This window comes from Coregonus lavaretus, assembly GCF_964263955.1.
Source record: "Coregonus lavaretus genome assembly, chromosome: 2".
Taxonomy (NCBI): domain Eukaryota; kingdom Metazoa; phylum Chordata; class Actinopteri; order Salmoniformes; family Salmonidae; genus Coregonus; species Coregonus lavaretus.
Genome location: NC_139989.1, coordinates 40,055,391 through 40,066,721, shown reverse-complemented (window position 1 = coordinate 40,066,721; position 11,331 = coordinate 40,055,391). Strand labels below are relative to the sequence as shown.

The 11,331-nt window shown below is 47.6% G+C and overlaps 1 protein-coding gene across 1 annotated transcript; it reads right to left on the bottom strand.

The window, feature by feature from the left end:
* Window positions 1-210: 210 nt before the first annotated feature.
* Window positions 211-9,405, bottom strand: LOC311139048 (unconventional myosin-X-like). The gene is made up of 7 exons (XM_084173895.1): window positions 9,133-9,405; window positions 8,911-8,914; window positions 8,515-8,651; window positions 5,745-5,865; window positions 4,683-5,174; window positions 4,267-4,458; window positions 211-2,802 (listed from the first exon to the last, which is right to left on the bottom strand). Exons 1-7 carry the CDS (start codon window positions 9,309-9,311, stop codon window positions 2,629-2,631), a joined length of 1,299 nt encoding a protein of 432 aa, XP_084030021.1. The 5' UTR covers window positions 9,312-9,405; the 3' UTR covers window positions 211-2,628.
* Window positions 9,406-11,331: the final 1,926 nt, after the last annotated feature.

Sequence of the window (11,331 nt, the reverse complement as noted above, 5' to 3'; positions counted from 1 at the left end):
TCAAGTCCATTGTGTCAACCTGAGACGCTGACTGTTCAGAAGGGAGAGATTTTAGAAATCTGTCTGGTTGCTGGCGCCAAAATCCACCCCTCTGCCAGGCAGCTCAGGTTGAGAACCTAACAATGGACTATAACCAGGGCATCAATGAGAGTGGCTTTGTTTTTCAGTGATTCTGAGCCTTAACACAACAAACGATATGGTACAATGGTGCTGCTTTTTAATTAATTACACAGTCTTTATAGTTTACTTATTGCACATCCAAGTTAGTTAAACAAACAATACTGCAATTGACTATACACACATTACATACAGAAGGTACCATGCAGCATACAAACAAGCTTTAAACAAAGCGATCTTTAGTTCGACTCTGTCTTCCTTTTCATAGTTCCGCGGAGGGAGGGAGCTCAGAGACAGTGAGCGTAGCTGCCTGCAGCTGCAGTATAAAAAGCGACGGATTGACTTTGACAGTGACTGCCTGCATATCGTCTGGGCAGGAGGCAGGGCTGGCTGTGCCATGGTGGGTCCTTCCTCCTGAGGAAGACCTCCAAGTCTGGCTGCCAGGTACAGGGGGAGGCGGGTTAGGGAAAATAAAATCCCACCACAGCCTGGGTTCCTAACAGATTACTGTATTACAGCAGAACTAAAACTTATACTGACCTAAATTATGTTGGGGTGTAACATTTGATGTGCAACTTTCTAACGTGTTTATTCTCTCAAAAAAAGCTTATAGCAGAACTTATCTTTGGTCCGTGCTCAAACACGACTTTGGTTATTTGAATTAACTTGGACAAAGTCTACCAGCCGAGTAGTGGACACAGAAAGGCAATGTGCTGTGGTTCTGTGGCAATAAGGTCACTTAGGGCTCAATTCAATCTATATCTCTGAATTGTTACAGATTGCGCAATAGAAAGGTTATTTCCGATTGAGCCGACATATGCAGCATTTACAGTGAATGCAGTCTCCGCTAATGCAGGAACATTGCCTTTAAATTTCAATCATGCTGTAATGCTGAACTTCCATGATACGGATTGAATAGAGCCCTTAAGCTATATAGGATCACATGGCTGATCAGTACAGTGACTTCATGGATCTAAATGAGAGACATTAATGGGATCATTTCAAAGCCATACAAAAAAACACCAAAATAGCTAGGTCCTCATTTAAGACATATAAAATGGTTGAAATAAAAAACAACACACAATGTGTCACAAAGTGTGTACATAAATAATACTAAGAACGCATCAACAGTCAGGACAGCATTGGTTCTGTATGTAGGCACAGCAGAGAAAAGACAGGGGTCTGCATTGTGGTTGTCATGGTCCATGTTACTGAATGGGGGTTAGGTGAGTACATCAATGTGCGGATTGAAAACAGCTATCTAAATTTCATCCACACAGATTATGTTCCCCACTGAAACAGAGACTGGGAAATAACAGTTCCACCCTTAATTTGGAGGTACAGGCCTAGATCAATATTGGATAAAATAACTATTAAAAATGAACAGACAGACATTTAAAATGCTCCTATCAAGTGTTAGCCAAGTGTTAGCCATAGTTTCATGTTGGGGTGATAGCTCAGACAAGCAGCAAGTTGACAAAGGGGGGAAATCAGAGCATTTGGTAGAAACAACAGACAAGTCATAGCCCAAGATCCTGTAGTTTCTGTTACACAGCATTAGGCTGGATCCTTTATAACATCTCGTCCAATCAAAGTGCCCCATCCTGTAGTCTCGTCCAATCAAAGTGTCCCATCCAGTAGTTTCTCCCACCCAGCTGACAGTTCCAGCAGAAGGAGTTCTGTCCTGTACGTGTCCATGACAGCCAGAGTGACTTACTGAGCTCCATCATCTGGTTCCAGTTCAAGTTCACACGGCTTGCTACATCAACAGTTCCAGGTAATGCAAGCCTGGCTGGGGTCTTATGAAAACGGACCCTTTCAGAGTGTGAGAGAGAGAGAGAGTGAAGGGGGAGGTGAAAGTGTGGGTGTGAGTCACTCCATCTGATTCCAACCCCTCCCCCCCTTTCTATTGCATGGGGGATATTCTAGGAAAGGCAGAGAACCACATGTAGAACAACATAGCAGACATGTTCATAGCGCTCCCTAAAGCACTGTTTGTCCTCTGCTCTGCTCCCTGTCTCTAGGTGAGCAGTAGAACTTGGGGAATAGTATATGAACTCTTGTCTCTGGCAACAGTGTGTCTCTCCCTGAAGTATGGCTCTGTGAGTTCTAGGAGATAAGGAGCCACACCTTCGAGTCCCGTGCCTCACGTTGTCGGGGTGCTGGTTCTCCCATGTGAGAACAGAGGTTGTGTGGCAGGATGGGGGAGGTGGAAGGGAAGTGGGGGGGGGGGTAGTGACACCTCATCAGCACCCACATTGGTTTCTGTGGGTTTCTATCCTCACTTACAAAACAGGCTCCTCCCCTCCCCTCCCCTTCTCGCTCCTTCAGTTAGAAAGCTCAGCGAGGTTTATTTTCACGGATGAGGAGTAAAAACAGCCCTCTCTTTGTTTTGGCTGCGGTGCTGTTCCCAATGGAGGTGGTGGAGGAAGCAGGCACAGGGTCCGCTAGGCTGGGGCTGGGCTCCGAGGGGGCTGCGTGTGAGCTGAGGACAGGGGGAAGGGGCGCTCCTCACACAGGTTGCGAGGGAAGCTCCAGCAGGGTGGGGGTGGGTGTCGGAGGGAGGTGGTGGAAGCCCACCTCGATGGCAGTGCCCTCTGTGATGCTCACCACGTCGTCGCCCCTCCCACGCTGGCGACGGATGGCACTGAAATAGGCATTCATCAGCTGCATGATCTCAGTCAGCTGTGACAGAGAGAGAGAACAGAGGGAGGGGGAAGAGAGAGAGAAGAGAGAAAGATGGACAGAGAGAGAACAGAACGAGAGAGAGAAAGAGAGAACAGAAAGAGAGAGAGAGATAATAGAAGGAGAGAGAGGGAGAGAACAGGAGAGAGAGAGGGAGAGAACAGAAGGAGAGAGAGAGAGAACAGAAGGAGAGCGAGAGAGAGAGAGAGAGAGAGAGAGAGAGAGAACAGAGAGTCAGACTGGTGACAGTGTGATGAGTGGCTTTCTCAATGTCTGTGTCTGGCACCATCACAGGAGAGAGGGGAGGGAGGGGAGAGATGATGTCATCCAGCTGCTGCTGGAACAGACACAATCCTCCAGGGATGGTCAGAGCGTGATGTGCCTTGGCACATTCTGCAGCAGCACCGGCACTCACACCACTGGACTGAACTTCAGTAAGACACAATCCTAACAACAAGAAAAGCAGATGGGTATTGCATTTCAACATATTATGTCTGTGTTTCAGCTGGGTTTTATATCTGTCCTGAAGGTCACAGCAAGATATTGCATTAGCTCATGATCGTATGTTGTTGTGTTGGCCACCGGGTCCTAACCTCAATTTACCCAACTACCATCAGTCCATATCTGGCCTTCCATATAACACTATGTGACCTCTGGCCATAACCTTTGCCCTAACTTCAACATGACCCCAGTCCAGTTGTCGACACCAATTTTAACCCTTCCTTCAGCTGCTAACCTTGCCTTAACCGTTGACTCCTAGCTTAACCATATCCCCCCTTCAAACCAGCTCCTGTTGAACTCCCTGCCCAATCCACTCAAATCCTCTACATTTATGACAGAGCAACGTGAGCCCCATAGTTCAGAAAAGCATCGCCCTCCTTTAGCTGGCCTCCAATTTGCCTGTTCTGCTGCACCAATAAATAAATAAAAGCCACTCTTGTGCCCCGTGAGAGAGAGATCACAGAGAGGGCTTTGTTCCGCGTGGGAAGATGCAAGCAAATCTGCCGGATGAACGGATGATTTGTTCTCACCAAAAAAAAAGAATTAGCTGTTTGGGGAAATATCCAGGTTTCTGGGAAACGTTTTGGGGTAATATTTTAGTCTAACCACTGCAAAGAAAAAAACTCACCCTGGTTGCTATTTAATAACAGGAAGTAAGACTCTTGGTGGTTGACTCTGGTGGCAGAGAGAGGCAGGCTCTCTCGTTTAAGTCGCGATGAATTACTGTTTTTGCACGTGGGTCAGGGAGTTGTGGGTGGAATAATATCATGAGCAGGCAGCTGTGCACAACGCGTCACCGTGATAAGGAAAGGAGGCCATTCAGCCCAAATGAGGAGAAGAACTGGAGTCAATCAAATACCTTTTCAGGTTTAATTCCACCTACGGACTCTGCTATGTGTCTAGGAATTATAGCTGTATCATCTGTACACACAATGCCTCCTACTATGAGCTTTATTCACCCACCTTGGTGGTTTCAAACAGCAGGTCTCGGTCGCCGGCGGTGATTTTGAAGGTGTTGCTGTCGGAGACGCCGTAGGAGCAGATCTGTCCGTAGGGGAAGGACTCCAGAGCGTCTGCCTCACCCTGCCTGTACAGAGACACACACGTCGCTGCCACACCCAGCCACAGCTTCTGAGAGAAACTACCTGTCGAACTCTGGAGAGAGAGAGAGAGCGAGAGAGGGAGAGAGAGAGAAAGAGAGAGGGAGACAGAAAGAGATAGAGAGAGGGAGATGGCGAGACAAAGAGAGAGGGAGAGTAAGAGTGAGAGAGAGAGAGAGAGAGAGAGAGAGAGGTGGGGGGGGGGAGAGGTCAGTACTATAATCTCTCTTTACATTAAACTCACTTATCTGTGCAGACGGAGAATGGAGATGTACTCACAATATAGAAGTCCACCTCATAGAGGGTGCAGCCAAAGCCAGACCACTGGCGTGCGATGGTGAGGTAGGCAGCCATACTGTCCCTCCTGCTGTACCCAGCCAGGCCCTTCCAGCACTCCACGATGGTGCTCATGATGGCTGCAGCCTCCTCCTTCAGACGGCTGCGTAGCCGCAAGTCCTGCTCCACCTTCTGCTTGTGGGCTGCAGTGGCCGTATGGTTCCACAACGCCCCTCCCAGGAGACCCCCGGGGAAGCGCTGGGGCGGGGGGCAGCCCTGGGCCGGGGGCTGGGTGGCGGGGAGGAGGGCAGGGGGGGCAGAGGGGGGCACGAGGAGCCGGGCCTCCACCATGTGGCTGGGGAAGAGCTCGTCCAGAGGGGGGCAGGGGGAGTGGGTGCTGAAGTCCCCAATCACAGACTGAAGCCGCAGGGCAGCCAGGGTCTGGTAGTCCTCCTCACAGGCTGGGAGCTGACCTCGCACCACCATCTCATGGCACTGTAGGGAGAGAGAGAGGGGGAGAGAAGAAGAGACATAGAGGAGGATAGAGAAAGAGAGCATCAGTGAGATTGAGGAAGATGAAGATGGAACGAATTAGGGGAGGGGATTTTTTTTTAAAGAGAGAGAAAAAGAAAGGGGTAAAGAGATGGGGACAATGTGTCAGTAACGCTCTCCCTCCATCCATCATAGTTGTACCCCACCCTGTTTTACTCAGGCCCATAACTCTTTTATAACTCTCCTCAGGAAGAATGTACTAATAGACTCAGCCCTGCCTGGTTGGGCCCGGCCTGGGCTCTCAGCAGTGCAGCCAATTGCCTTACTCATGTTTTTCAAGCATTGTGTTTAATTACTATTGTGGATTGCAAGACTTTAACGACTGTTTAATAATGCAGTGAAATACTAGTAATGAGTCACTGGCCAAAGCTATTAAAATGTCGCATTATCATTATTGGAACAGCCACTAATGTCTAATTTCACATTGACAATAACACAGGAAATAGAGGCACCGATCTCTCCCTCTCTCCCCCACCCCCCTCTCTTTCGCTCTCTCTCTGTGAGGTTTGTTACCTGTTCAAAGAGGAAGAGGTACTCAATGCTGTCGACAGATATGGCGTCAGCATCCAGAAGGCAGTAGAGTTTGAAGCAGAGCCTCCACTGGGAGTCTGAGTCTGGCTCTTTGGCAGACAGGCTGGAGAGAGAGAGAGAGAGAGAGAGAGAGAGAGAGAGAGAGAGAGAGAGAGAGAGAGAGAGAGAGAGAGAGAGAGAGAGAGAGAGAGAGAGGAGGAGAAGAACAAGGGGTTAGCAGGGGGTCACGGGTGGGAAATAACACATGTGAGAAATTATACACACGTACACACAGACGAGCATGCACACACACACATACGCACACACACATGCATGCATGAGAACTCCCCAACTGGCTGGCCAGGTCAATGTCCCACCACCCCATCCCTTCCTGTCTGTGACATCACCCACCATGTGCTCCAGCGAATGATGACTAACAGCGACTAGCTGCATTGGGTATGTTTACCCTGTCACTCTAGCTCTGTAGACTGTAGACACACACCTCTTAGAACAACACAGACCTTTTATTCCAGCTGAATTCACTCCTTATCTGCGACACTGAGACTTTGCCTTAAACAAGCAAATGACATCAGTGTCACATTGAGTGTACAGTGGCTGCCCTGAATGCAGATAGACAGAAATGGTGACACAAGCCCACTACTTTCCCAGCATGGTTTCAGTGTGTGTTTGACAAATGAGATAGCAAGGTCAGCAGTTATCAGGGACTTGGTTAACTTACAGCATGAGAGCTGGACCACAGGAGAATAAAAACACAAACTACACTATCTGTAGAAACTATGAGAATAGAAAGGTTCAGAACTTTTGTGGTAGGGTTAGGGGAAACTAATAAAGTACAAAATATTGTACAAATTATATATGGGGGATTGGAAATGATGCAGACAATTACATTGATAGAACCCACAATCTATCTGCAATATTAAAGCTGATCTACCTCCTAAAAAAAAAAGTACCCAAAAAAATAAATACACCATCTATCAAAGACTTCAGATTCCTCTATCTGTTGTTCTATGGAACATACAGTTGAAGTCGGAAGTTTACATACACTTAGGTTGGAGTCATTAAAACTCGTTTTTTAACCACTCCACAAATTTCTTGTTAACAAACTATAGTTTTGGCAAGTTGGTTAGGACATCTACTTTGTGCATGACACAAGTAATTTTTCCAACAATTGTTTACAGACAGATTATTTCACTTATAATTCACTGTATCACAATTCCAATGGGTCAGAAGTTTGAAGTTGACTGTGCCTTTAAACAGCTTGGAAAATTCCAGAAAATGATGTAATTGCTTTAAATGTCATGGCTTTGAGTCAATTGGAGGTGTACCTGTGGATGTATTTCAAGGCCTACCTTCAAACTCAGTGCCTCTTTGCTTGACATCATGGGAAAATCAAAAGAAATAAGCCAAGACCTCAGAAAAAAGATTGTAGACCTCCACAAGTCTGGTTCATCCTTGGGAGCAATTTCCAAACGCCTGAAGGTACCACGTTCATCTGTACAAACAATAGTATGCAAGTGTAAACACCATGGGACCACGCAGCTGTCATACCACTCAGGAATGAGACGTGTTCTGTCTCCTAGAGATGAACGTAGTTTGGTGCGAAAAGTGCAAATCAATCCCAGAACAACAGCAAAGGGCCTTGTGAAGATGCTGGAGGAAACAGGTACAAAAGTATCTATATCCACAGTAAAACGAGTCCTATATCGACATAACCTGAAAGGCCGCTCAGCAAGGAAGAAGCCACTGCTCCAAAACCGCCATAAAAAAGCCAGACTACGGTTTGCAACTGCTCATGGGGGCAAAGATCGTACTTTTTGGAGATGTGTCCTCTGGTGTGATGAAACAAAAATAGAACTGTTTGGCCATAATGACCATCGTTATGTTTGGAGGAAAAGGGGGGATCTTGTAAGCGAAGAACACCATCCCAACCGTGAAGCACGGGGGTGGCAGCATCATGCTGTGGGGGTGCTTTGCAGCAGGAGGGACTGGTGCACTTCACAAAGTAGATGGCATCATGAGGAAGGAAAATTATGTGGATATATTGAAGCAACATCTCAAGACATCAGTCAGGAAGTTAAAGCTTGGTCGCAAATGGGTCTTCCAAATGGACAATGACCCCAAGCATACTTCCAAAGTTGTGGCAAAATGGCCTAAGGACAACAAAGTCAAGGTATTGGAGTGGCCATCACAAAGCCCTGACCTCAATCCTATTGAAAATTTGTGGGCAGAACTGAAAAGGCGTGTGCGAGCAAGGAGGCTTACAAACCTGACTCAGTTACACCAGCTCTGTCAGGAGGAATGGGCCAAAATTCACCCAACTTATTGTGGGAAGCTTGGCTACCCGAAACGTTTGACCCAAGTTAAACAATTTAAAGGCAATGCTACCAAATACTAATTGAGTGTATGTAAACTTCTGACCCACTGGGAATGTGATGAAAGCAATAAAAGCTGAAATAAATCATTCTCTCTACTATTATTCTGACATTTCACATTCCTAAAATAAAGTGGTGATCCTAACTGACCTAAAACAGGGAATTGTTACTAGGATTAAATGTCAGCAATAAACGTAATTTAAATGTATTTGGCTAAGGTGTATGTAAACTTCCGACTTCAACTGTAGCTTGGATTCTTGGCACAAACAATACATGGGTTCTCACTAAATTCCTGAGTAGGTGAACTTTTCTAACCTCGTAATGATGTTTGTCTGTGTTATGTCTGTCTGTGTCTATGTTTATGTCTGCGCAATATTTACTTTTCAAACCTGGTGAGGATGTCAGCGATGATGGTGTTGCTCCCTACAGGTCTCTCCCAGTGGGCGTTCTGCTCAAACAGGGAAAACGTGTTTCTGCTCTCCTTCAGACCCAGCTTCTCCAACATCCTCCTCACCACCTAGCAGAGAAGAGAGAGATAGAGTGGTTATTTTGACCCTTGGTTATTGTTGTTACTATTGTCCCGTTGACAATATTGATTATTATTATATACATTATTTTAATATTGTAAATATCCAAAGTAAGCTTTGGCAATATGTACATTGTTATGTCATGCCAATAAAGCAAATTGAATTGAATTGAATTGAGAGAGAGTCTTGAGGGGTACACTGACAGGGAGTTCCCAACTTGCTGGGTCTGGTAGGGAGTAGGGACAGTGCAAGTCTCCACAAAGGTCAACTAGAGAGGAGATGATTGGAGAGAGTGTTCGTAGATCTTGGTAGAGACATAGAGAGAGAGAGAGAGAGAGAGAGAGAGAGAGAGAGAGAGAGAGAGAGAGAGAGAGAGAGAGAGAGAGAGAGAGAGAGAGAGAGAGAGAGAGAGAGAGAGAGAGAGAGAGAGAGAGAGAGAGAGACAGAGATCCTAGAGAGGTCCCCCCTCACCTCGTGGCGGTGGTGTGTGAGCTGATGTGGAGCTGACAGGAGCCTGGTCCTGGGTAGTGAACTGAACACAGCATCTCCTGTCTCCCCATCAGCATCTGGATCTCCTCCCAGGAGGGAACACACTCCCGACACCGCGTCTTCTCCAGAGCCTCCCCGATGAATGACGCATAGTTATCCATCTCCGAGTCCGGACAATGGCTCTGGATCCTGGACCACAGGAGGGGAGAGAGGAGACACGGGAGTGAGCAGGGTGAGTGTGCGTATGACTAAATGAAGCTACACTACATTTAAAAGGGCAAACTGAAGTATGTCAGTGATTCTAATATTGATAATGCGAGGCCTGTAAACCGTTATTATAACTGGATTTGCGTCATCCTTTTGGTTCAACACAAGCCATCTTTATTTTCTTTCGCGTTGGCAATACTGAGAAGTCAATGAGGCGAGGAACTACAAATGTTCTCACTTTAGCTCTCAGAGACTTAAAAGGCTCTCCTTCCTTCCATCCTTCAAAGAGAATGTAAAAAGGGAAAGAAAACATGTTTGACTTTCAGCAGCGCTCTTTACAGGAAAAGTGTTTCCGCTCACGTGAACCAAAGTGACCTTCCGCTTCCTCCAGGGAAGGTGAGGGGGAGGGGAGGGGATCCACCCTCAATGGGCCCAAAAACTCCAACACGCTCAAGAATGTCAGAGGTGCGAAAGGTGACCTGACAGAGCCATGAGCTCACCCCAGCACAACAAGGAAGGGTAGAAGTTGGGGGAAGGAAGCAATTATACTAGTGTCCCATCCCAAAATAAACAGCACAGAGGAGAGCTGGAGAGAGAGAAAGGGGTGAATGAGAGGAGACTCAGACACTCCAGACAGCCAGATGGAGAGAGAGAGAGAGAAAGAGAGAGAGAGAGAGAGAGAGAGAGAGAGAGAGAGAGAGAGAGAGAGAGAGAGAGAGAGAGAGAGAGAGAGAGAGGAGAGAGAGAGAGAGAGAGCGAGAGAGAGAGAGAGAGAGAAGAGGCCCTCTCACTCCCCTCTCTGTTCCTCTGTCTCATTACGGGGCACAGGGTGGGTTTTGTCTGCTGCTCAAACATAATTAGGAATGTTCCACTGAGGGAGACTGTGCTGTGTGATCCCTTTCCGTCTGGCCCAACCTACTCTCCTCCACCCACGCAGGGCTCATGCCGACCCTTCTCCGACTGGAGACATTCCCTGGGGGTTCTCAGGGCACCATGGGGGTAGAGGGGGTGGAGGGGATGGGGGGGGGCTCAGTCTCTGGGCCCTCTGCCCATTGTGAAGCTCCAGTTCTGTCCAGCTGTGGGGTCAGCCTCAACACTCTCTCACAGAGGCCTCAGGAAAACACAGAGCCTATCTCTTTATAGCACCACTGCTGCATAACCCGCCACGACTCCAACACCACCAAGTTTGCCGACGACACAACAGTGGTAGGCCTGATCACCGACAACGATGAGACAGCCTATAGGGAGGAGGTCAGAGACCTGGCCGTGTGGTGCCAGGACAACAACCTCTCCCTCACGTGACCAAGACAAAGGAGATGATTGTGGACTACAGGAAAAAAAAGAGGACTGAGCACGCCCCCATTCTCATCGACGGGGCTGTAGTGGAACAGGTTGAGAGCTTCAAGTTCCTTGGTGTCCACATCACCAACGAACTATCATGGTCCAAACACACCAAGACAGTCGTGAAGAGGGCACGACAAAGCCTATTCCCCCTCAGGAGACTGAAAAGATTTGGCATGGGTCCTCAGATCCTCAAAAAATTCTACAGCTGCACCTCGAGAGCATCCTGACTGGTTGCATCACCGCCTGGTATGGCAACTGCTTGGCCTCCGACCGCAAGGCACTACAGAGGGTAGTGCATACGGCCCAGTACATCACTGGGGCCAAGCTTCCTGCCATCCAGGACCTCTATACCAGGCGGTGTCAGAGGAAGGCCCTCAAATTGTCAAAGACTCCAGCCACCCTATCATAGACAGTTCTCTCTGCTACCGCACGGCAAGCGGTACCGGAGTGCCAAAGTCTAGGTCCAAAGACTTCTCAACAGCTTCTACCCCCAAGCCATAAGACTCCTGAACAGCTAATCATGGCTACCCGGACTATTTGCACTGCCCCCCCACCCCATCCTTTTTACGCTGCTGCTACTCTTTAATTATTTATGCCATAGTCACTTTAACTCTACCCACATGTACATAT